This window comes from Physella acuta, unplaced genomic scaffold (assembly GCF_028476545.2).
Source record: "Physella acuta isolate Inbredline_101_S28 unplaced genomic scaffold, ASM2847654v3 ptg000628l, whole genome shotgun sequence".
Classification (NCBI taxonomy): domain Eukaryota; kingdom Metazoa; phylum Mollusca; class Gastropoda; family Physidae; genus Physella; species Physella acuta.
The window spans coordinates 30,986-57,265 of NW_026732147.1; the positions used below are offsets into that span (position 1 = coordinate 30,986).

At 34.2% G+C, this 26,280-nt stretch overlaps 3 protein-coding genes across 8 annotated transcripts; 2 read left to right on the forward strand and 1 right to left on the reverse strand.

Moving 5' to 3' along the window:
* Window positions 1-1,137: 1,137 nt before the first annotated feature.
* On the reverse strand, window positions 1,138-12,550 carry LOC131948187 (PRKCA-binding protein). 2 transcript variants are annotated; one of them, XM_059309722.1, is made up of 9 exons: window positions 12,356-12,550; window positions 5,767-6,007; window positions 5,578-5,644; window positions 5,409-5,498; window positions 5,045-5,161; window positions 4,409-4,635; window positions 3,136-3,236; window positions 2,922-3,016; window positions 1,138-2,538 (listed from the first exon to the last, which is right to left on the reverse strand). In XM_059309722.1, exons 1-9 carry the CDS (start codon window positions 12,394-12,396, stop codon window positions 2,273-2,275), a joined length of 1,245 nt encoding a protein of 414 aa, XP_059165705.1. In that variant the 5' UTR covers window positions 12,397-12,550; the 3' UTR covers window positions 1,138-2,272. The 2 variants fall into 2 exon arrangements, with proteins under 2 accessions (XP_059165705.1, XP_059165704.1); XM_059309721.1 differs by lacking the exon at window positions 12,356-12,550 and adding an exon at window positions 7,082-7,428.
* Window positions 7,473-18,201, forward strand: LOC131948188 (SPRY domain-containing SOCS box protein 3-like). Of its 5 annotated transcripts, none has more exons than XM_059309727.1 (5): window positions 7,473-7,718; window positions 13,935-14,080; window positions 14,738-14,872; window positions 15,159-15,308; window positions 15,597-18,201. In XM_059309727.1, the coding sequence occupies exons 2-5, from the start codon at window positions 14,065-14,067 to the stop codon at window positions 15,980-15,982; spliced, it is 687 nt and encodes a 228-aa protein (XP_059165710.1). In that variant the 5' UTR covers window positions 7,473-7,718; window positions 13,935-14,064; the 3' UTR covers window positions 15,983-18,201. The 5 variants fall into 5 exon arrangements, with proteins under 5 accessions (XP_059165710.1, XP_059165706.1, XP_059165707.1 ...); XM_059309723.1 differs by having other exon boundaries at window positions 7,476-7,718; window positions 14,738-14,881; XM_059309724.1 differs by lacking the exon at window positions 7,473-7,718 and adding an exon at window positions 12,712-12,749 and having other exon boundaries at window positions 14,738-14,881.
* A 435-nt stretch (window positions 18,202-18,636) lies between these two features.
* Window positions 18,637-21,893, forward strand: LOC131948182 (uncharacterized). The gene is made up of 3 exons (XM_059309716.1): window positions 18,637-18,838; window positions 20,554-20,569; window positions 21,206-21,893. Exons 1-3 carry the CDS (start codon window positions 18,637-18,639, stop codon window positions 21,891-21,893), a joined length of 906 nt encoding a protein of 301 aa, XP_059165699.1.
* Window positions 21,894-26,280: the final 4,387 nt, after the last annotated feature.

The following is a 26,280-nucleotide window of genomic DNA, read 5'->3' on the forward strand; positions in this document are numbered from 1 at the left end:
TAGCCCAACTGGTCTGCATTTTCTAAAGTAAGGTATAATTATGTGGTTATTTTTGGCTGCTGCAAATATCTGAAGTTAAGAATGTATTAGCCACACTTTATGAATTTTTTTAGATTGGATATTGTATAAAGTTGTATTTAAAACCATGAAATATTGATGGTTTGGCTGCTTGTTATTTACCATATGACATAAGTGACATATTTTTTTAAACATTTAACTGTTCAGTTTTTAACAACCATCTCTAAATTCAAGCTTGATCTGTTGGTTTTGTACCTTGTCACACATCATTTTTTTCAATTGCACTTGTGCCTTTTCTAAACACTTGTCAATCAATTGCTAAAACTATTTTTGTGTTTTAAATGGGTAGTAGATATCATTAAAGATATTTTTAATTTAAATACTCTTTCAAACAGTTTAGAAACAAGGAAATAGAAAATTATTCTACTTTACAGCTTAAATTGTTTTTGTAGAAAGAATGTTTTAAGTTTTCCAATGGATATGCCTGATTTCAAATGATGTTTTATAATTTAAATTGCTTTTTTATTAATAAGTGTGTGTTGTCTCTAGCGCTAGCTCATATATTTATTTAACAAACTGCCATTTTGATCAGCTTTTTAGGGTATGCTTGAATTCATTGTATTGTTTAATTTTTACAAAAAAATAAATTTATAATTATCAGCAAAAATGCCTTTGTTCCACTTAATTAGGGATCATGTACAAGTTGTAGTTCCTTTCCCCTAAAGTAACTGATAAATAGGCTATTTGGTTAGTACTACAAAAGTTTGCTAATATTTTATGGAAAATTAACGACTAAATTTAATATAGTGAACTAGAGTGCAAGGTAGAGACCAATTGTACATTATGATGTTGTTTATGCACAAAGAGAGATCACTCTATGTACGTCTTTTTAATAAGTGTGTCAACCACAGCTTACAAGTGACCTTATGATACTGTGACAGGGCAAAAACAGCTTTTAAAAGTTGTTAAAAAAGAAAATTAAAGTTTTGTTTAATTTTTAGTAGCTAATTGGACTTAATAAATCTTTTATGTAAAGAGTAAAACCTTTTTTCAGAGTAAGTACAATAACTCAGAATTTTATTTCACAAAGCATCAAATATAAAAAGTAAACAAATCAATAGACAGCAAATATTTATTGCACAAAAAAAAGACTTGGAATGAACAGATTTTATGCCTCATTTTAAAATAAATGCACAAGGAATGATATTCAAACAAAGGGGTAAAATCAATTTTATAATATGTAAAAAATAAACATTTTAAATTCTTTTTGGTTACAATGGGTTGATTTTCTATGCTGTTACTAAATCTAATATACAAATAAAGTAAAACAGCATCACTTCATTTTAAATAATTATATTTGCCTTTTATCAATAATAAATACTGACATTTAATGTACTTTTTATAAATACTGACATCAAAATTTCTTTCAGTAAGTTTCTCTTAAGAGTACTGTAAAATATTCAATAATAATTCACATAACACATCATTTTATTATTTTAAAAAGTGAAATTATGCTTTATATAGTTAAATCTAGGCAGTATTTCAGATCAAATAAACATTTTTTTACAAAAATAATAGAATGACAAACAAGCACAAAATTAAAGCTAGAAAAAAAAATATATTTTAATTTTAAATTGCTGTTAATTTACATTGATCCTATATTTGATACAGCTCCATTGGGTTGGCTTGTAAACCAAATCAGTTTACTGTTCAGCTTGGCTTGTAAACACAGGAATAATAGACAGAGCACAACAGTTTATTTGATTTCTACATGTCACATGTAGCTAGATCACATGGAGGATTGAACACTTATCCTCTAAACAAGTAAAGAAAAAAATTTCACAACTCAAGATCACAGTGGAGATAATGAAATAAATAAGACAATGTTTAAATTAGTCTGGACTAGAGCTATTCAAGTGTACAAGGGTCTCATTGAATACTGAGGCAGTCCTCAGGAAGAGTACCTTCAAACTAAGTAATATTATACATGGGTGTTCAAAGTATTTTTATGATTAAAAAGTCTGAAATCTTCTGAAGAAATAAAATATTGTACAGATCTAGCCTTCAAATGGCAAACAAATGGAATGAGAAATATCCACAATGTGGTTTGAAGATCAATCTATGGAGAATATACTTCATAGCTTTATTAAGATATTCACTAACCAGTAATTATAAATTATGTTTTTTTTTAATTAGTTCCCAAGCAAATGTTATAAAATGAATCACGTAGTTCCCTAGTTGAGGTTTTATAAACCTATTCCCCCAGCAAGTCCCCTGTTAAAACACCACTCTGAGACCCGTCTCTCTCCTGGCCAATCATCTCATCATCATCCTCTTCCTCCTCCTCTTCATCATCTCCCCCATCGTTAAAATTGTTGGCACTCTCATAAGTAAAGGTGCCCCTGGACAGGTCCACCTCAATAGGAAATACAACAGCACTTTTCATGGCATCGTGGCAGTCAGTGTGGTACTTGGCCATGGCGGTGACAAACTTCTGGAGTTGGAAAACAATGTCCTGGACTGCGTGAGATAAAAATATAAACAGACATTCACTCCAAAGCTTTGAAAACTGTATGATGTATAATATTAAACATGCAGAGAAAAGCATGTCATATAACCATTTTGAAAAAAATTGACTTTGACTTCGGCATGGTCAAATGGTAGAGCATATGACTGCTAACCAGAAAGTCTCGAGTTTGAATCCAGGTTCAGATTCTGTAGAACATCTGAGTACACCCAGCTCTGAACTGATGGGTACCTGACTCAAGTTAAGGAATCTAAAGGCAGCTGAGCAGTGCTGACCACACTATCCTTTCATAGGCTTAAGTCACAGAAACAGGTGAACTCTACTTCACTTTCCCCATTACAAGTAAAATAGATGAAAAACAAATCTAATAATTCACCATGCTTTTGGTCCAGTAGTTCCATTTTGACTAAAACATCTGATCTCATTTTGGCAAATCTTGATCTGGCATCCTGTCTGCATCTCAATATCAACCTACAAACAAATTTTTGAATGAGCACTTATAGCTAGAATTGTATCATATTAAACCTTCTACAATAAACTGAATGGCCATAACATCACAGCATTATTAAGGCTTGTGTGACCGGACCTACCTATACTCATAATTCCCTGTTTCTACTCTATACAAAGGTTCCTGTAGGGCAGCATAGCTGTACTCTTCATCATCCATCTCCTTGACTTTTAAACAGTAAGACTGTCAAGACATTCAAATAATTGAATGAACATCATAAATAAAGCAGTGGATTTATGAGGTGTGCTGGAACAACGTATTCATGAAGTTATAGAAACCGCCTTAACCCTTTGAGCCCGCCAGGCCGGTAAACCGGCTTCAACATTAGGCATATATGTCCGAAAAGCCGGTTTTCCGGCCCTATGATCTAGCGTCATATTCCTAGCGGCCGGTATATCGTCTAATTAAATATAATTAGCGGAAGACTGACTAAAACTCCCATATGTCTTTTTAGTGGGGGATTATGATTCTAAAAATAGATTTAAGGAAAAGTGAAAGTGTTTACATTTCGTAGCAATGCCACTGAAACGAAAAGCTGAGCCACAGCCATCGACATCAACACATACAGTTGGTGCAAAAGATGAAGCAAAAGACCGAAATATCAACAAAAGAAGTAGAATGACTGCATCTCAGGCAATACAACTACTTATTGATTCTGATGAAGAAGATAATATTCCTGGTCTATATTGTAATCATAGTGACGTTGAATTTGAGACTGAACACAGTGGCATTGAAATTGACAGTGACAATGAAACTGTTCAAGTACGTTCTGATGCACGTGGTGCTGTAAAACGTCAGTCTCCTTGGCGTGTGGATAATAATTGTGTTGGTTTTATATACATTGTTCTCTTCATACATTGTAAAAAATTAAAGAATTTCAGAATCTTGCTGCATTGTTGTTTGATCCTGAGTCTGGATACCAAATTTGGCTTGATTATCTCAAACGGTTCAAAAGTTATAGGCAAAGTTAGAAGCAGAGAAGTGAACATTGGTTTGCCCTGAGAGCTCAGGAAATGGGAGAAATTAGGCCAGGGAGGCCAGGGCTCAAAGGGTTAATGACAAGAACCTAAAACTACACATTCAATAAATGTCAGGGGAAGTTTTGAAGTCTTTTAAGCAGAGTGTCTTTGACTATAACTATTAGCAAGCATGACTGATTCCCTATGCTAGTGATAAAGGAATATCTATTTGCAAGTTAGATTCTGATTCCTTGCTGTAGTGACATAAGTATTTGTAAAAGGATAATTCTGGCAGTTGACAAAACTGAAAATCTACTAGCAGAGCATTGCTACAGAACAAAACATACCTAAACAGGTCTCCCTGCTACACACTATTTAAACACCTGACAGACTTACCAGGTATTCAAACTTAGTGTCCAGGTATTTCTTGACAGTCAGCCTGGTGTCTGGCACAGCCTTGTGGAGGAAGGTGTTGAGATCACTGATCATGGGCTTGACTGTCTTCAGCATCTTGATGGCAAACTTCTCCATGTTGCGGTGAGCCTCGCCAAACTGGGAGAAGGCTTCACTGGCAGCGGGCTGGGGTTCCCTCACCCCAATCCCACAGAACACCTCACCAAATGCTGGAATGGAAGAATTCTTATTGGGACATAGTGGTAAGGTGAGCTAAGTCAAATGTCTTGAGTTCTAGGTTCAAGTCCACCCATTCATATGGCTGATTGAATACAAACTTGGCTGGGTACTATATTAGTCACATAAATGTTTTATAGACCTTGAGCACAGAAACATGAATTCTACTCCACCTACACAGCTATAATGTATTAACAGTAATTCACTTTTTTAAACATGCTAATGTAATAATATAGGAAAAAATTTAAAGATATTGAATTTTTTTCAATGGATAACAGTACAACTTCAGTTATAAAACAATTAGCTCTTATAGGGCTTTTAGGAAGAAAACATTTTTTTTTCATCGCCAGTCCGGTGTACCAAAACTGTTGTAAAGTAAAAATATTTTTTTTACTTCCTGACCTTTATGGGACTGAGACAGATCAAATATGGCTTTAAGCAGTCTGCGAGTCTGTATAATCAAGCCACTGTACATAGTAGCTGTTCTCTCCATCTCTTCCAACTTCTTCAACAAACCATCTAAAAAATCGGATTGGAAAAGTTTTTTTATAACTTGTAAACAAGTAAAAAAAAAACATCTGAATTAAGAAATGAAAAATATTAAACACAAAATAAACTCGAGAGCAATTTAGCAATGTTAAGAAAACAAAAACAAAATTAGTCAACATTTATTTCAATTGTAATGTACTATCTTTCAACCTGTAATATAAGCTATTACAATGATGAGGAAATGTAAAAAAAACTACAAGATGCAAGTCAACCTTACCATTACATAAGATGGCTCTACTGAGACCCAAAGCATCAGCTGTGTTGGAGTTCATGTTCTCTACCACCCTGTGTTTGACCTTCTTGAGGACTGAAAAAGAAAATAGATTGCTTACACCAACTTACATTACATTTGTTGCAATTTTAAAGAAATATAAAACAAGACCTACTTATGTCTAAGCTTTTCCCTTGCTTTGGATCAGCATGTAGTTTATTATAATTGATTGTGACTTCAGCCTACATAAGAGTAGAAAGTATATCAATAAATATATTTTACAACTGAAATTAAAGTTCTATTACTTTATTTTTTTTTAAATATTATGATGTAATATTACACTGTGTACAGTTTGTATCAATACCTTTATAGACTGGATCATTCTGGCAACTTCCACCTTAGTTCTGCCCTTAACGGACTGACCGTTGACACCAACGATTTCATCACCTGCAGCCAACGAGCCCTCCTTAGCTGCTGGGGTGTTATCAAACACCTGTACAACATACAGACATGGACACAGGGGGGCACCACCACCTATGCTGATACCTATCAAATTCTGGCCATCCTTCTTTAACACGACATGACCAGAGGTCACGGTCATACCCCTGAAACACAACAAAGTTTATGAAATTAAAGAATCACAAGTTAAATGTGTTGATCTAATTAAAAAAATGTGTGGTTTAAAAAACTGTGTAAAAACTCAGCACAACTGTAAATACACTGGATAAGTTCCCAATGCTGCTATACAGCTTTAATGTGACTATAGAGCCAACTCAAAGATTTCACAGACAATTGTGGGGTTGTGTCCCTTGGAACCACACAAGCTCCAAATAGATTGTGAACTTGAAACTATTTTAGTTAAGCGACCATAAAGTGTAACATTACTTGATAAAATGCCACAAGTGACATTATTTTGAATAAATCACAATTTTTAAAGAACAAGAACGTTTTATTGATGTTATATTATACCATTTTAACATTTCAAAATAATACCAATGCTTTGAGTTTGCAGTAAAGTATTCCTCTATCAGTTTTTTCTCTATACTTCTATACTAAGGTATAGCTATTGTATATATCCACCTCTCCCCACCTTATAGATCTAATGTGATGCAGAACTTTGCAGATGGATTTAATTAAGAAGAAGAGAATCAATAAGTTGGATACAACACATGTATCACAATGGCTAATCAATACTTGTAATTGTGTTGTCCCAGATTAATGTGATACAATGCTGACTACCAGGTGTTTCATGCAAGTAGACCTGTTAAATAAATGACATTTGTACATAAAGCCAGGAAGGTGTTCTTTGTAAGTAAAATTGTTAAAATGATGCATTTGTACTTATAGAAAAAGAACAGCTTCTTGGATTAGTAGAATTTGTTTTTTGCAATTTAGAAAGATTAACATGAACTTTACCATTAGGTTACTTCTTTCAGAGGTCTGTAAATCCTTTCAGATTAGGTTATTACTATAATCTATATTCTGTTGTAGATCCATAGTGTGAAATTCTATAGAATTACAATTTTTGTCATGACGAACTTCAAATTAAAACCTATATTAACTCACATTAATATCACAAGTATTGTTGTTCCAAGGAGATATTTTTGCTATATTAAATTAATGTATTTACAATTATAGGCAAGATCACATTTATCTTGAAGCAAGTGTTTAAAACTTACATATTGTCTTCCCATGGCATGGGAAGATGCTTGTTGTGATCCGAATACATCTCATCTAAATCCATAGTTGACACAAGAGAATACTCATATGGTGTGCTACTCATTAGTGACTACCTCCTACACTTTAGGACACTTTCATAATTTATGCACAGCCTATCAGGCAAACTTCTCTAATGGGATATTTTTAAAAGCACACTCCCTCTGATGAGTACAGGCTAAAAGCCACAAACTTGAAACCACACAACACAGTGGTGACAGCTGCAAGGCTCTCAAAGCCCGGTCAATAAAAAGAAAAACTTATGCTGCTGTCTATGATATGAGCCAGCTGTTGCCTCTCATCCAATTATAACCACATACAACCTATATACAGCTGGCTACACAGGTTGTGAGTCACCACAACACAGTCACCCTCAGAGACCTTTACACCGCAAACAGTATGGAGGCTACACCAGTAATTATGGGGAATGTTACAGGGGATGATGCTTATGGAGCTTTGACAAAAGGTCTAAAACTACTAATGACATGTAATGGTGTAGATTTGACGTAAGGGTCTCTGGGCTGTTGTGTTCAGTTCTAAAGGATGATAATGTAAAATAAAGGGACTAAACTCCTAAACCATGGTCATCTCAACAGCAAGGTAATTACACTTGACCTTTTTTTTTTTGCTGTTATCCATAATTAATTATTCAACAGATTATTACATCAGATAATAATCTGTTGAAGAGAAATAAATCACTTTTGAAATGCTTTTTTCTTGATTTAATTAATTAATCGCTAACTAATTTATTTTACTGTACATTAACTGTGGGCTTCAATATTGTATACATTTAATACTAACATCTTTAGTACATTCTATGTTAAGTCTGGGTCAGATTTTTTTTTTAAAAATGAAGTTTAGAACTGTTTCATTTAATAATTGAATTAATTTATTATCTTTATTTTTTGTTAATATATAAACTTAGTTTTTGAATTCTCAGTTGACTGTGTTAAGCTGTTTGATAGTTTTAAAACTGTCACTGGTTTTAACCTTAAAGCTAATCAGCAATGGTAAAGGACACATGTTGTAGCGTGACAACTGCCTGTAAAATGTTATTATTTATGCTATTTAGTACAATAATGAAAGATGTATCAAGCCAAACTTTCTGTGCAGTGGTTGTTATCACTAATAGCTGCCAGTTTATCACTATGATTCTTTTTAAAAAGGTGTACATTGAGAAGAAAAATGACTACAACTCAAAACTTAAGATACTGTTAACTTTAAAGAAGGCCACTTAAACTGTAACATTGCTGAATCGCCAAAAGCAATTTCATTATCACAATAACAACATAGTGTACAAAAACTGGATGCGTCCAAACATAAACTTTAACACTTGCATAAACCATTAAAAAACTTCATAAAGCATATAAGGAAAAGAAAATATTAGCCTTGCAAATTTTTTTTTAAAATCAATAAAATATTGAATTTCTTTATAAAAAAATAAACTTATAATAATTAATTTTAATAACATTCAAAAGCTTAAGCCAGATCAGAAGCAAACACTTTTGCTAAGTCAGGATGAGTTCAGTAATGGTAACATAGGCCTAGAAATCTTTTACAACACAGTGGGGATGGTAATAATGGTCTAAGATTTACATCTTGTTGAGGACATTAAAGGAAATTAACACTAACAGTTCAAAGACCACTTCAAGAAATTTAGAAATGGCATAATTCTAGTAGCCACCATTCTTGAGATGGACAAAAAGTCTTTTGTAGCTTATTTTTATCTTTTGAGAAGAAGCTTTCCTCTTAAAACATGTTTTAATAAAAGTTTAACATTTAGATAAGAATTGAAAATTATTTCACTTAGAGTTAGAGGCTAGCAACATTTTAGCCGTGATACATCCTTGACATTAATTACAGTACCAGTTTGGAAACAAAATATGATGCGCTAGTTAGAATGCAAAAAAGGGTGAAATGATGAAAATTAGTAGAAAAATGATGTAAAAACCTCCTGTTGTTTGTTCCTCTAGTTAGTTACATCTATTTGGTGTTTATTAAGATTATTAATAAAGTGTGCATGTCCCATTGGCTTATCAGTTTTGTAGATAAGGTCACTATTTATTATACTTGTAAATAAAACCAAGGCCATTATAAGTATGCTTTGATGTCTACAAATAGTAGCTTAAGTAACAGAAATGTGTATGTGTACTTTTTATTCGGTGGTATATTTTTTCACAATTGAAATGTTTTTGCCATTCTATTTAAATTAAGTTGTTTCAATACATAATGATACATTATTTTTTTTCTTTCTTTTTTCAAAAGTGAAATTTCAGAAAGAATTTTTTTTTAATTATTTTCCTGTTGTAATGGTACCAACCTCTTGAAACTAAGTTCAACAATCATTGTTTTAAGTGTTTTCTGTATAAAAGCATTGTCATCTGTTTTCTATATCTTGTTGTTGTTATAATTATTTCATAATAAACCACTAGAATTAAGCGAAATTCACATGGCAAACATTGTTAAAAATAATGCTCAGTGAGACAAGCAAAAGGTACATACTCAGCACAGTTAAAACTGAAACTTCAATTTATTGTTTGGGTTGGAGGTGTCCCAGTAAAAATCTGACAAGAACTTAATAAATTTAGAATTTAATTTTTAAAATATGCTATGGGGGGGGGGGGGGGGGCTAGATATTTGAGTTCCTACTACTCCACATGTTACCAAAATAAAATCTAAATACTAAAAGACAAAACAACTAAAAGAAAAGTTATAACTCAACAAATTGTTGAGGCTGGTAAAATCAAAGATGTTCATATAAGATAATCATTAATTCAGGGTGTGAACATAGCATTGAACACAATATAATTATACTACTAACTGTTACAACTGACATGAGTTACTGCAGTGTTGCTTGACTCATGACTATATTAAGTGAGTGTAATTATGGTCATACTGGAATGTAAATTGTAAGTTGACAGTGCAGTAAAACCCTGATATTGCATCAGTAATTGTTCCAGAACAGTAGGCCCTATAACAGACATTATGCAATTGGTGCTGTACATTTGTTTGCCTGTGTTACTGTAAACCATAGCCATAGTATATTCTACTGTTGGAACAAATAATCAAGTCAAGCATACTTAGGTCTAATGGTTTTAAGTTAATGTCAAAATAATAGAGATTAGCAGCATGCTGAATAATATTAGGCCTATTAGCCTATCAATAGTATTTTAATTATTAGGGCCTAAGACTAATTATTATTAGGATCTATACTATAGACTATAGGCCCATCTGGGTTCAGTGACAACACAAAGACACTGACTCAGTCACTCAAGACAATTTTTCGCTAACTGCAACTGACTGTCAGACACTTTCATTTTAAAAGCCAATTTTCATTTTTTAATTGTCCAAAAATATTATATGATTCTTTTAGTTTAGACTCTAGAGATCTAGTAGAATATGACTTTCTATGTCACTATCTTATGAATATGAATTATTCCAAATGATTGTAAAAATAAAATAGGCTTTTTTAGGCCTACTAAAAAAATAAACTGAGAGTAGAATGATTCTATTGCTCTAGCTGCTAGCTAGACTCTAGATTCTAGATCTAGATGCTAGAATAATTAGATCTAGAATGTAGATCTTGTCTAATCTAATCTCCTTATCCCTATTTCTAATCTTAGTCCTTAGTCATTTAGTCTAGAGTCTAAGCTAGTCTAGTCTAAGTCATTTTTTTTTTCTAAGACTAAGTCTAGAACTAGATCTAGATTCTAGAGTCTTGAGTAGATCTAGATCTATCTAGATCTAGTTATTTACTAAAATAACTAAATAATTTAGTTATTCTAGTAACTGACTCTCAGGAGTAAGGAGTAGATCTAGCTACTGAACTAGATTTATTTTAAGTCTTAAGCCAAGCTACTAATCTAGATCTAGAGTAGATTTCCTAACGCGGTCACATATAGCAAAAAAATCCAAACTCCCAATTTCAATCGGGCGCTATTTTGTACCCGTTTCACACAGAAACAAACTGAAAGTACCGTGTTATTCCGCTGCCATTCTACTCTAATATTTATAAGTCATTTTGTATTCCTACGCAAGTATTTGAGATATTCATGTTTTAGTGACGTGCCTGCTTGCGATCTTTTTTTCCCCTTTTTTTCTTGCCGGCGGTCACATTTTCCTGTTGCGTAACAAGCGTAGTTTTTTACGTTTTGATCCAATTTTAATAGCTAAAATAAATAATTTACACCTTTAAATGTGTTGTTGATTGTATTATTAATTAATAGACTGCAAAACCACATAAAAAACACTTTAATTAAATTTATTAACAACACATCACGGATGACCCAGTGATAACTCAAGGGACGCAATTTTAATAATCATAACAAAGGGACGTAATAATTACTAACAAGACAAAACCTAACATTTGCTTAGATATGCTTGTATATGGAGACACAAACTAGTTCTAGAAGAAGTAGATGATCGAAATAATTTAAAACCACAGAATAATGTATAAACTATACAGATTCTAGACTTAGCTTGAAATATAGAGCATCTAAATCTAGGCTAGTCTAGCTCAAGTCATTGGTTACGCAGCGAGGAAAACGACCCGAATCGTCAGCCCAGCTGCGATCACCCCCATTTGACCTCTCAGGTTGCTTTAGTAGCCTTAGCTATAGTATTTACAGTGTCCCACACATATGTAGAAGCTATTTATAGTTAACCTAATTATAAACAGCTTTGATTGGTTGGTTTTATTCGTCTCATCCCGGACCTAGTGCTTTCATCCGGGGGAACTGGGATCACCGGCTGACGTCATACCTCAACTTAAAAATTTAATAACTTGTCTTCCAGAAGGAGAAAACAAAGGAATTTGACCTGGATATATTTAGAAATGGACATGCGTACATCAGATACCGGTAGTTTTGTATAAAGCATCCAAACAATTATTATACGAAGCGAAAAACGGGAATGTGATCGCAATATGGCTTTGATCGCGTGAGGAAATCTACTCTAGAAGCAGATGACTAAAGAAAAGACTAAAGCAGTCTAAGTACAAAGCTTAGCATTTAGAAGCTAGGCTGCTAGATTCTAGATCTAGACCTGGAAAATCTAGATTATCTAGAGAAACTAACAGCCAGCTGGTCGTCTGGCCAGTCAAGACCTGGTCTGGTACAGTAGTGACTAGATCTAGATCTAGTCTAGATCTAGATTTCTAGATCTAGTGAGTCGTGACAGTCTCACTCTCATGTCTGGTAACCAAATTTAATTTATTAATTTTATATTATTCAACTCACAGTTTGTCTTCTTCAATTTCATAGTCCAAAATATCAGACATTATTTCTTTATGATGTTGGAAGAGTAGACTTGATTAATTATTATTTTTAAATTTTTTTTATTTCTTGTGTTTTTGTAAAACAATCGGATATCCACAGTTGAAGAAGAGCTGTTGTGTTTAGATTAGAACGGAAGTTTCTTTTCCAAGCGGAAGAAACATTTGAGTTTAATTTTAGACATTACAGTAACGCAGAAAAAAATGAAAATGTTTTGATTAGTTGATATTTCTTATTCAATGGAAGGTGTGTCTACCTCAGCCAATCAAATGAAGAATAGTTTGACCGACTTTTCACTACAGCTGGACGCAGTAATAATCTAATATTATTGTTGTGAGAGCGATGAAAATTATCGGTAGTGAGTGTGTTTCAATTCTAATAATTAGACTAGCCTTCTAAAGATGAATTGTTTCAGAGAGAAAATAACATTTAATAATAAGTAGAGTTTAACTGTGTGTATATTACTGCTATGCTTTTCCTCTTCAAGTGTAGTACACTAAACTAAAACTGTTGAATATTAATATTAGTATTACTCCTAGTGTTACAATTGTAAAATGTCAAACAAAATTAAATTATAGTAAAATACCAACCCCATCCCTATCCAAAATGAGTGCTCACATAGAACCACAAAACTCTACATTTTAAAATAATAAACAAAAATTTCGCCTAATCATAATAATTCTTTTAAAATTTCTGTTATACATCTTTAGATTTTAGAAGAGTTAGGCCAGGCCTGGGTCACATTTCTCTCTCAAGTCCTTCACAGTACTATTGTGCATCTTCTAAAAAGTTTGGACTGCCCATAAATATAAGCAGTGTTCCAGCCTTTTTTCTCCAGGGGGGCACTACTTGAAATTTTCGGGGGGGGGGGGGGGGGGGGGGGTGCTCCGCTTCCCGAAGAGATGCCTGGAAAAAACTCTGAATATAAGGGATGCCATATAGACCACAGCTGGGTGTTGTACCTGTTATGTTTGACTTACTAATGATGTTCACTCAAATGAAGCATGAAGTGACCAGTTAAAACACTTCACCTGTGAATTCATAGATGGGTTGTTTTTTTAATCACAAACTAGCCTAAAGAATGTAACATATGTGAATAAAAGAAAAAAAAATTGTTTTAACATAAGCAATTAGTGTAACCTGTAGCTTATGTATGTTAAATAGATTTTTTAATTAATACAGTTGAAAAACATAACCGATTCTCTTTAGTTGTGTAATGACCACTATTTCTTTTTTTTTGTAACAGGGAAGTTTGTTTTTTGTACTGTGTATTGCATAATGAAGCTTATGTAATCAGTTGTAACATTACAGTTTTTCTGGTTTAATCTAGTTTCTTATCTAACTGTCAAACAGCTGCAAGATTCACATTATGGCTGTGACTTGTATGTATCAGGGGACATGCCACAAAATTTTTTCTCCTTACAACCGCAAGATAACTGCAGTGCTAATGTTAAAGTGCATATTATTTCTCCAAGCTGTTCTAGTTTTCTTAGATAAAGTTATCAGCTGCTTATCACTAGATGGTTTTTTTTTATTTCTACAGACTAGCAATAATAACATTGTTGACGAATTATTTTCAAAAACTGGCGACCTTGGTTTGTTTGATGCATCTGTCTAGTTGCATGCAAGGTTTTATTTTTTCTAGTTCTCTCTCTGTGAATCACTAATCACCAATGCCTCTTCCTGTGGGTAAGTTAAACTTTTATTTTATTTGTATTCCATTTTCTCTACTACGATGTAATTTTTCATCCTTGTTATCTATTAGTCTACGCTACTGTAAGCATTTATTCTTTGTGGTAAATGTCAGCCAAGTTATTTTTATAAGAATTTTTCTCTATGTTTTAAAAAAAGTGCAGCTCACTTGATTAAAACTAATTATGACTTCTAAATAAATGATCATTAATAAACCTTTTAACTTGATTTGAATACTTCTCCAGTTTAATTTATGATTTCATTGTTGATCATCCATCATAATTTTAGATATTTTGCACCTCTGTGTAATTATGAGTTTTAGTTTTACATTTTGATATTGAGTGGATAGCTTACAAGAATTAACACATACTTCCAAGTCTTTACTTGATTGTGCTCACTATCTAAAGCATGGCTAAAAAAAGTTTCTTAACTACTCTAGGATGTTAGCTGTCGTTTTTTAAGTAATTTAATTGGATTACAACTGTATGACAAAGTTCATATAATTGTATAAATAATTAGAAATAAAGAATCAACATTTTGCTCACCCTAATATATATTTGTTTTTTGTCATAGTCAAAGGAACTTTGGTGGAGCATCGCATTTTAACATGAGCTTTTTAATCACTTGTGTAAATATTCTAAAAATTCCTACTAGGTAACCAGCCAGCTATACGCGAGTACTTTAATGAAAGCTGGGTATGGGACAGTAACTCCAAACCTCCTGAGGTCCAGTTGTCTTCCAACATGGAGGCTGCCTATTTTTACATTGACCCAGTTATTCAAAGTACAGGTACTGTAGGTGGGTAGCTTAATGTTAAAATTTGTTTAATTTAAAATGGCTGCTATATGTAGACCAATAGCTATCATTGAGGGGCTGTCAACAATTATTTATTTTTGTTTACATTCTATGGTCTATGTTCTATTATTAAACACTAAGTATCATGTAATTATTTATTCTGACATTAAGTTACTGGTTACATCCTGTTATATATTTAAAAAGTTAACTGGTATAGCATATTCTTACTGTAAAATTATCAGTTAAATGATAGTCCCTGATGTCTGCTATGTGATGACAGGTGTGAGAGGAACAAAGGGGTTCTCTGATGGTGAGCACTACTGGGAGATTGTGTTCTTGGAACCACCCAGAGGAACATCTGTCATGGTTGGCGTGGGAACATGCAGGGCCCTGCTTAGATCCAACCTCTACCAGTACATAAATCTCATCGGTATGATTTAGAATGCTATTGTCTGATGCATTCTAAAATATAAATATAAATATTTAAAAATATAATAATATATATATAAAATATAATATTTATAATAATTAACTGCATTCATATGAAAAAAAATTTTAATAACAATTTTAAATTTATATATATATTTTTTTTTTAAATATAGATCTAGTTTTTAAAAATTTCTAATAAATATGAATATTTATTTTATTCAGATTCTTTCATTAATTTTTGGCTTTTTTAATTTTTTAAAAACTTAATTCTATTTTTTTGTACATCCAGGTCAAGATGAGGAAAGTTGGGGTCTGTCGTACAAAGGTTGTATCTGGCACAATGGCATCAGCAAGCGCTACTGTGACCCTTTTTTTGACAGCTCAACTGTCATTGGTGTATTGCTGGACATGTACAAAGGGACCCTAACATTCTATAAGAACGGCATCAGTCTTGGTGAAGCGTTCACTGGGTTGAACGCTGTGCAGAAGCCCCTCTATCCTTTAATCAGTTCCACGGCCACAGAGACTGAGCTGGAGCTGGGTGTAAGGACCTGTCGCTACCTCACCCTGCAGGAGAAATGTTTTTCTAAGATTCGCAGTAGTCTGGTCAATATGGACAGTGTGGACAAGCTGCCTATACCAAAATTAATGAAGAATCATATCCGCGACTTGTAATTTTACAAAACTTTTGTAACAGAAGGCAGCTGATGGTAAAAATTTATACCTGCACACAACCATTCCATTTCATGAGTTTCACCATTTAAATTTAAGAAGAAATATCTTTACACAATTCTTAAGCAATAATCCATTTAAAATTATTATTTTTTATTTACTTGTAAATATGTTTGCAAAGGTAAATTTAGAAGTATATGCTATTCATATATTGTGATTTATTTTTTATAATAATTATTATGTAAACATATTTTAAAACTGTTTTGAACTATTTGTGATAATCTGGTATTTAAATTTTAAAATTTTTGTGATATAATATGTGATATACAAGACAAAATTTTATTTTTAACTTCTAACTGATTTTGAGGAATGGCAACGCATTCTTAATGAAGACAGCTATAATTTTGGATGACAAGAAAATAGAGTGATTTTTTATTGCTGTCTAAATTTATACTAAATGGTTAACAATGACATTCCTATTTTTAGCTCTTTAACATAAAAAAAGTATTTGAAATTTTTAAAATTTTATTTTTCAATACTCTTTTTTCTTTATTTCTAGAGACTTTAAATGCAGTTTCATCTTTCTGCTTTATAGTAAATTTAGCTGCTCAGTTTGTATAATTATTTATTTTCAATGAAATTTTAGCTTTGTTTGATTAAAAGTACAAATATATATACTATTTAAACATTTAAGTCATATATTGATAGTAAATATACTACCTGTAAATATGCTACAGTTTTAATTGATACAAATGTAGTGTTTAATCAACAAGTTTGGTTGAATATTCAGATTATTGTTTATGTTGTTTTGGTTAGTTCCCTTTAAAATAGTTTTTTCTATTTCATAGTTGTTTTACTTTGTTGATTGAAAACTGCATTTTAATACAGTTTTGAACATGCAATTAGTCATTACCAAATATGCATTTTCCTTTTTAATGTAGTGAAAAGATCCAATCAATAGAACTGTAGTTTCTGGTATTTCTGTACATTGAACTTAATAAGAAGCCAAATGTTGTGTAGTTTTATTTGCAAAATCATGTGTTCATTCTAATCTAAACCCTCTTTTTTTATTACCTTAATAAGAACAGTCAATTGGCAGTGTTTAAGTGTACAGACCACCTTTAAAGTAGTGCCACTTTGATTCTTTTATTTTCTAGCATGTCTTTTTTGTCATAGTGACATCTATCACTTTGAATCTCCATATTTTGATGTGAATCATATATATGGTATTTTAAAACTGTTACATAAATCAATGAAATTGAAATTTGTTTTCAATTGTTGACTAGTTGTTTTTTTTTATTATTATTTTCTTTAACAAAGAAATCCTTGGCTTCACATCACCTTTACTGTGTTGTGTTTTAATTACAGTTTGTAATTATTGTTTTTATAATCAATTTGTTAAATATGTAATTAAAAAATAAATGGTTTCTGGTTTCTTTCAAACTATGTTCATTCATAATTCACCAAGATTGAATCAGCCAATTGGTTACTGTAAGATAGATACAAATGCTAGTTTTTTTGTTCCTGTTGTGTTTCATTACTAGGATATATACAAATATTTTCTATTTATTCCCCACATCCTTTGCATATTTGCTTCATTGCTGTAGGATAGATACATGTATTTGCTATTTGTTCCCAACCTTGCTTGGATGGATACAAATATCTGTTCCTGTCTTCTTTAGTCATTGTTAGATAGATACACATATTTGCTATTTGTTCCCAACTTTGTAACTTACACTATAACTCTTTTGAGAAAGCTCTGTGCCATTTGTACTCTTTTTTTCTATATTTTATTTTGGAAATTTCATTTGAAAATTTATTGTACATAACCATGTGGGGAAACCTTTCTTTGCCGCGTTTAAAAAAAACATTTTGGTGTGGTTTTTCTGGCAATTTTCTCATGCATTTAATTTTTTTTATTACATGAGAACAGTAATTTTAAAAAGTGCTTTAAGAGTTATTTTTAACGAAGTTTATAAAAGATAAAGTAAAATTTAAATCTTTTAATATTGATATTTGGCCTTGTATTTCTATTTTACATTTTTTTTTATAAAATACCAACTTAGTTCTGAGTTAGTTTATTCACTAAGAAAATTGCAATATATATTTTTTTATTCATTAAAATATGAATTTTTTCTGGCAAAAGTTGCATTTATTACTGCTGTTAACTGTTACAACTTACATTTCATACTGATGTTAGTAATAAACAGTAGTACTACCCTTATATATTTGTTTTATAACCTACTTATTTGTTCTACTTAATCGTTCACTGAACACATTAGCTTTAGTGTGTGCTGTATGATGTTGTGTTTCAAGAAAAATAAGCCAGTAGCACAGTTCTGTCCCTTGGAATCTGTGATACTTTATACTTTATTGGCTACTGGAAAATGATGGTTTTTGCTTCTAAAGTGGGTTTTCAAAATGGTTGAAGAAAACTTTATTTAAATTATATGAAAATATGGTTGCGTCAAGTTTTGTCTAGATTATGAATAGTTCATCATATTACAGCATACTGCAACTTGTTAAGTTAATCCTTACCATACATAAACAGAGTACCTGTAATCAAACCCACACTGCACAAACCACATGTGGTCAAAGACCCTCTGTGGAAACAACACCTGTGATCTAGGTCCCCTGTGGTCAAAGCCCCTTGGTCTATGTGCCCACGATCAAAGCCCCTTGGTCTATGTGCCCACGATCAAAGCCCCTTGGTCTATGTGTCCACGATCAAATCCCCTGTGGTCTATGTGTCCACGACCAAAGCCCCTGTGGTAAATGTGTCCATGATCAAAGCGCCTGTGGTCTATGTGCCCACGACCAAAGCCCCTGTGGTCAAAGCCCCTGTTGTCAGCGCTCCAGGTAATGAGGAAGTTAATGCAACGGCAAAAACTCGACGTTTTGCACCCTTCGGAAATACATAGCTTTTGCAATCTTGTGTGTGTGTGAACACGATGGAGTACCGACTCAGTATGGTAGACGAAACGAAATATTTCTAAATAGGTATCTGATCTTATACGTAAGTTTCTATCACTGTTCGAGCGATTTTCGGTGTCGGAAGTGGAAATTTATTTCCCCTTTCTCAAAAAACGTTTAAAATTCGCTTTTAGTCAATCTATTCTCAACAAAAAAAAAAAAACCTTCTAAGACATTTTCGCCTCAAAGCGTTTTCTCAAAACTGAGCAGCTTTGTCACAAACTTGCATTCTATTTTAAAGTCCTATTCTGTTAAATACGAACATACGCTATAGTTAAAAGTGAGTAGCTCACTCCTGCTTTATTTTAATATTGTATATACAGTTATTCAACACTATAAGGCTACATAATTGTTGCTAAATCAAATATAATTTCTAAGGCATTCATAACGGTTTGAATTTCAGATATTTTCAGTAAAAAAAATGTATATAAAAAACTTTGATCAAGTGAAAAATGTGTGTGCGGAGTATTAAGGGACTGCTGATGACGTAGTTCCGAATTATGGATGGCCGTTGTGGGACCGTTCCTGACAGCTGATTAGCATTTCTTTATAAACCTGGTCTGGATTAATTTGACAAGAATAAAAGTGATGCAAAGTTCTAGCTTTTGATGTGTGAGCTGAATGTACATCAATGACATCGGCGCAGATGGAATCGTAGAAGGTGCTAGAAATCAGAAGGATTTAAAGGGAAAGTGTTAGAAATTAGTAAGGTGAATGGGGAAAGTATTTGAAATCAGTACGATGAATGGGGGAGGGGGTGGGGTAGCATAAGGCCCATTTTTAAAATTATGTTATGTTCACATTTTACACATGGAGAAGAAATACACAAAGATGTGATTGGCGAACTAAAAATGGCGGAGAAGGAAAAATGTGTATCAGAAACAGGATGCACGTTTATGCTTCTGATTTAAAGTATTTTCAGGATTTCTATAATCGTAGTGGAAAGGGGGGAGAAGGGGTTAAATTTCACTCATCGAGTTTTTTGGTGGTAAATTTTCCCGAAAATAAAAAAAAAATAGAGTTTTTTCTAATAAAAAAAAAAGAGGATAATTACTTCTTAGGTATTGTAATGGGCAGTAGACATTGCAGATCAGGGGAAGTAAGTCAAGGGACTACGTTTTTTGTAACACGTTGCTTGGAGCCCAAGAGAGACGTTTGTGGCTGAGGTTTTAGTTTAGTAGTGTAGTTTCTCCTTGTTGTCTCAGTATGATAGGCTCATGGTTGGCTGACTTTGATAGGCTTATGGTTGGCTGACTATAATAGCTCATGGTTGGCTGACTTTGATAGGCTCATGGTTGGCTGACTTTGATAGGCTCATGGTTGGCTGACTTTGATAGGCTCATGGTTTTTTTTTTTTTTTTTTTTGGCTGACCGTAGTCATTTGGTGGTTCGGCTATGAGAATAGTTTGAAGAGTTTTTTTCTTGAAAACTGTATTTTCCTATAAAATCCTTACCAAAATGTTTGTATTCCTTCCAAATTTGTCATTAAAAAGTGGGTTTTCTTTCAAAAGTTGTCAATAAGTTGGGGTTTTTTTTCCAGAAAATATCACCAAAAAGTGGGACTTACTTCAAAAGTCACCAAAAACTATGTATTCTTTAAGGAGTTGTCACCAAAAAGTGAGTATTCTCTATATCAAACTATTTAACAACAATCCAAATCTATTTGACCAAAGCTTATGAAATATTTTGATGAACGTAATAAGAGATAGAATTCGTTAAACAATAGGCTACCACCTCAATTGTTTCACCAAATATATCCATCAAATTAAATTATCATTTCCGATTAATAGAATCTAATTACAAAAGTTTTTTTTTGTTTTTTTTTTTAATTTTCTCTGCTCTAAAAACCCGTTGTTTTTTTATTATTATTATATATATTTTTTTAATCATTACAATTTCATGCATTAAATTAACTTGATCAACGTTGTGGTGATTAAACAAAACATAATCAGCTTACAAGAATAATTGTTCAGAATTTTAGAGCATTATTAAGCAGTTACATTAGAAAAGTGTCGAGAGCTGGTCTATTTTTAGCATCAGCTCGTGAGCAGGGGTGTCCGTGCAGGCTAATAGCCTTATTGATCTCACTCTCACGTGACGAGGGCGTCTGAATGGTGCAGGAGGAGTGGTGATGGCACTTCACGTCAGGGGGACAATCGCTGGTTCCATTTTCCTGGCACAATTCGTGGGAATCTCAGATTCGTCGTACGTCGTGTTCCGGCAAGGCTGGGCAAGTTGATGTGCAACCGGAAGTAGCGATGGTCGTCTGGTGTGCGGCCGTCTGTTGTATGACCGTCTGGTATTTGGTCGTCTGGTGTTTGGTCGTCTGGTGTTTGGTCGTCTGGTGTTTGGTCGTCTGGTGTTTGGTCGTCTGGTATTTGGTCGTCTGGTATTTCGTCGTCTGGTATTTGGTCGTCTGGTATTTGGTCGTCTGGTATTTGGTCGTCTGGTATTTGGTCGTCAGTATTTGGTCGTCTGGTATTTGGTCGTCTGGTGTTTCATCGTCTGGTATTTGGTCGTCTGGTATTTGGTCGTCTGGTATTTGGTCGTCTGGTATTTGGTCGTCAGTATTTGGTCGTCTGGTATTTGGTCGTCAGTATTTGGTCGTCTGGTATTTGGTCGTCTGGTGTTTGGTCGTCTGATGTTTGGTCGTCAGTATTTGGTCGTCTGGTGTTTCGTCGTCTGGTATTTGGTCGTCTGGTATTTGGTCGTCTGGTATTTGGTCGTCTGGTATTTGGTCGTCAGTATTTGGTCGTCAGTATTTGGTCGTCTGGTATTTGGTCGTCTGGTGTTTGGTCGTCTGATGTTTGGGCGTCTGGTGTTTGGTCGTCTGGTGTTTGGTCGTCTGGTGTTTGGTCGTCTGGTGTTTGGTCGTCTGGTGTTTGGTCGTCTGGTGTTTGGTCGTCTGGTGTTTGGTCGTCTGATGATGTCTGGTGTGTGACCGTCTACTGTATGGGCGTCTGTTGTACGGTCGCCTGCGATGTGGGCGTCTGATGATGTCTGGTGTTTGGTCGTCTGATGTTTAACCGTGTACTAATTACACACAAACTGAAAAACAGCATTATTTTTTAAAGATTTTTGACAAAATACCAAAATTCGTAATCAGTCCTTGACATTCTGACAACAAATCATCCCTGTAAAGTAACTGACCAGAGTGATTGTCCATTTACTGACCAGAGTAATTGTCCACTAATTAACCAGAGTAATCGCCCTTTGGTTGACCAGAGTTATGCTCCAGTAACCATCTCTAATATGAAGCCCATACATTCAATCAATATGGATTCGAATTAATCTATAATTCATGAAACCAAGAAGCAGTGTAATTTGACCTAGCCTAGATCTAACTTTCTAGCTTTTAACTTGACATTGATCCCCCTACACCCCAAAGCTATTTTTTTTTTCATTTCATACTCAATTTATAAAGTAAATTTGGTGACCTTGAACTTTTAGCTCTGCAAACGATGCTAGCATGATCACGTGATAAAGACTACTCCAACATGCGGGGTCCCTGTCACCTTTTTTTAACTGTCGGCTAGATAGAGCCTATCAATGAATTCTCTGGTTTTTCCCACGTTTTCTTTAACTTGCTTTCTCTGTTTGTGTGTTTGTCTTTCCAATCAAATCTTGCGATCGAAATTTCTGGCACTTCCCAGTTAGCTAGCGCGCTGAAATTTTCAGGGAAGCTTTCTTTTGGATGACCATTGAATATTCAATTGTTATTATTACTAAATTGATCAATGGAAACATTTTATTGAGCATTTTAGACCGCTATATAATCTATATATATAATTCTCCTCTGCTAGCCATTAGAAAAAAAACCAGCGACGCGTACCTCGCGCGCAGTGAAGCGAACGATCACATGTCGCCACAGGCTTAGGGGCAGAGAATTTAGCTTGAACCGAGTTTAAACTTACAGGAGCGACGCGTACCTCGCGCGCAGTGAAGCGAACGATCCCACTTCGCCACAGGCTTAGGGACAGATAATTTAGTTTGAACCGAGTTTAAACTTACAGGAGGTGGGCCAGTATGGGGGAGAAGATATGGTCGAGTGGTTGGGCACACGATTGCTATCCCACTCGACACGGGTTCAAATCTATGTGTTCTAGTCAGTAACGTATTCACACAACGTGTTTTTTACGAGTTGTCTTTTTACGAGTTGTCTTTTTACGAGTTGTCTTCGTTTACCCAAAAAAAGTGAAAAGATAAAATCGATAGCAAGATTTTAATGCAAACAAACAAAGACTAAAAAGTAGAAAATAATAATCATTAAAAAAGTTTTAAAAAACCCACGTTTTCTGATTGAACTAAAAAGTAGAAAATAAACGCTATACATCACAATAATGCAAGCGATCACTCTACTATAAGCGATCAAAAACGTGGGGCGCCGTGATTTTCTTACAGTTTCTAATACTGTTGACTCTCTACAAGCTCCCTAATAAAAGTCAATAGTATTATCTAATCAATAGTAATATAACTTTTACTTCGGCGCCCCACGTTTTTCATCGCTTATAGTAGAGTGATCGCTTGCATTATTGTGATGTATAGCGTTTATTTTCTACTTTTTAGTTCAATCAGAAAACGTGGGTTTTTTAAAACTTTTTTAATGATTATTATTTGAAATTTAGATAGGTAGGCGAACCTTGCAGACGATTAGTTATGAGCAAATTTATGTTAGGACGTGACGGACTGTTTATCTAGCATGGTAGGTGGTGTTGGTAGGTTAACCGGAAGTCGGCGTGAGGGAGCGAAAGACAACAAAAATATTTGTAACACCATTTAGCCAAAGAAATAATTGAATGGTTGAAATGTTGTAAAGTTAGCTGAGTGTTAAATGTATTAAATAATCTGTTTTATTCTTAAGAACTGTATTATACCCAAAGAAGTAAAGTGACGAGTCGATGTTTTGGGAAATTGGGAGCTTCATCATTCACTTTATGCCCAAGATAAACAAAGATCTATAAATGCTGTGATGGAAAATTAGGGACGCAAGGGGATCGCCCTTAATTGACGTCACACTCAAAAGAGGGAGTGGGGGAATTTAGTGATAAGGGGGAGGGGATGTTCAGAAAGTATGACATCACAGTGCTGCATTTGTTTTTTTTTTCTTTTTAAACTAATGTTAAAATATAAATGTTAGCTGTTATTTCGCGTTTTAGAAAGCTTTTTTATTTATTTATTTTTTTATTTTTTTTTGTAAATTGTATTAGAAACACATTGACGTACTCTATGTTTAGTAAAACGGTGTGATTAAAAAAACTGCGATTTTGAGAGGGGGTGTAAGCTACGGCGTGACGTCATTTTAGGGAGGGGGGTCTTAATTTTTTGTGATAATGTGTGACGGTGGGAAGTGATAGAGGAGGTAAAAATCGCCCAAAAAGCGTGACGTCCTATATGGATGACCCCTAGCTCTAAATAAGAAAATTAAAGGGAGTAACAATTAAAACTAAAACGGCATAATGTAACAGATTCCTAACTGGTTGTTAAACGCTTTTCCATTGGTCGATGCGTGTCGTGAATGGGAGCTAGGACGCAGACGAGACATAAATCACGTGACGTTATTTTCAGCAGACTGCCCTGCATAAATTGGCGGTAAAACAGCCTTATCTTTTGTTGAAGGCACGCCTTCCTAACTTAGCTGTCTCTCAGAGTTTCTTTCAGGCATCTCTTATGCTATGCCCCCCCCCCCACCCATACACACACACCCAAAGAACGCACATCGCCACCCTCCAGAAATTTAAGTGCGATCCCCCCCCCCCTCGCCCCCCCCCCCCCCACCCCCCACTTCCTGGAAAATTTCAAGTGCCCCCCCCCCCCCCCGCCTCCCCGAAGAAATAAGTCTGAAAAAAAAACTGTTTGTCCCTTCTCCTTATTCAGGCAGAAATGTTTGTTCATTCCAGCATAACGGAAACCCCTTTACTCACAGCTTTCAAAATACTAACCAAAGTGGAAAATTAAATTTACGAGATTTACCTACACATGAAGATAATTTTTAGCTTTTAAAATCTAAAAATTTCAATTAAATTATTATGGAAGAATAGACAACTAAGAAAACTGAATACTGAATTCTTAGCTAGATCTGTCTGATCCAAACAATACCTCTGCTAACTTTTTAGCTGACATCGGTCAAGGTCTCGTGTCACGTGACTCCCCACACCAACAAGCTCGCGCTCATATGACGATACTTCAACATAATCCGGCTCGTATTCAACAAGGGGAAGCCACTCTCACAGTCTGTCATTTTCAGCTGCCGCGTTTATTTCCGGGGTTTGATTAAATTCTTCAGTCCCCGACCGGCTCAACCGCCGAGTTTTAGCGCCGTGCTTTCAGTAAGTGACGCTGGATCTAAAAAAAAATTATTGAATGGCATGATTAAATTTTAATGCGTTTTTTGGCTTAAACCTTTTTTATTGTGATGAAAAATAAATTTTTCGTTTAACATAATTAGGCTGCATTCATTATTGACGATTGGAAATTGAAGTGTTGACATTTCCATGAATGTTCCGCAGACGTTTAATTTTTAATTCTAGTTCATCCATAATAATAATGTGATTGGTTAATAGAATTACTGAGTGTTTTATTAAGGGATAAATCAACAGTATGGATTTATTGATTTCATGACAGAATCGATCTATCGATTACATGGCATTTTTGCGTCAGAACCAATAACTCAAGCAAAACTTTTTTACATCATACAATAAATGATTTTCAGTTAACATATTGGTGTTAATTAATCTGTGTATTCGAATTACATTTTCTTTTAAAAGAAGTATGAGGAGTTTTTTTATGCAGTTATTTTTTGTTCCTAGTAACTCGGGCTCTTTTCATCCATGAGAATGGAGACGTGATCCAGCACTAGCAAACATTTGTATTGAGCTATTTCCCCTGGAGCACATTGTTTCTTCTGTGACGTTTTACTTGAGTGCACCGAGCGCTGTTGACTAGTTCAAAGTGTCCTGGATTTTCTGTTTAGTTAAGCTACTGTTGGGGTATCTCAGAGGTTCAATGTGTTGAATTTATGGTCATCAACAAACCCTGATGATAAGAGCATTGCTTGATACAAATCCATAGTTTGTCAGTATATGTTCTTCACTGTGGGCCAAGTTCTTGTGGCTCTTTAAATGGTCATGTCCACCTCATGGCTCCATCTAGGTGGCTCCCTGGCACCCTTCACTGAACGTTGACTCGACTATTTATTTAGCTAACTCATCGTATATAAAAGAGGCGACCTCTCAACATTATCACCCCCCCCCCCCCCTGCCCATTGAATTAAGTAAATATCCCGGCAAGTCACTGGGGTTTTGTAAGACGTCGGCTCATTTGTTTCAGAC

Coding starts and splice junctions, on each gene's coding strand:
- LOC131948187 (XM_059309721.1), bottom strand. CDS start 7,185: ATGAGTAGCACACCATATGAGTATTCTCTTGTGTCAACTATGGATTTA. Junction 5,645..5,766: donor GAATGATCCAGTCTATAAAG/GTATTGATACAA, acceptor ACTCTTATGTAG/GCTGAAGTCACAATCAATTA. Junction 5,499..5,577: donor AGGGAAAAGCTTAGACATAA/GTAGGTCTTGTT, acceptor TTTCTTTTTCAG/TCCTCAAGAAGGTCAAACAC.
- LOC131948188 (XM_059309723.1), top strand. Junction 14,882..15,158: donor TCAAAGTACAGGTACTGTAG/GTGGGTAGCTTA, acceptor ATGTGATGACAG/GTGTGAGAGGAACAAAGGGG. Junction 15,309..15,596: donor CCAGTACATAAATCTCATCG/GTATGATTTAGA, acceptor TTGTACATCCAG/GTCAAGATGAGGAAAGTTGG.
- LOC131948182 (XM_059309716.1), top strand. CDS start 18,637: ATGTGCCCACGATCAAAGCCCCTTGGTCTATGTGCCCACGATCAAAGC.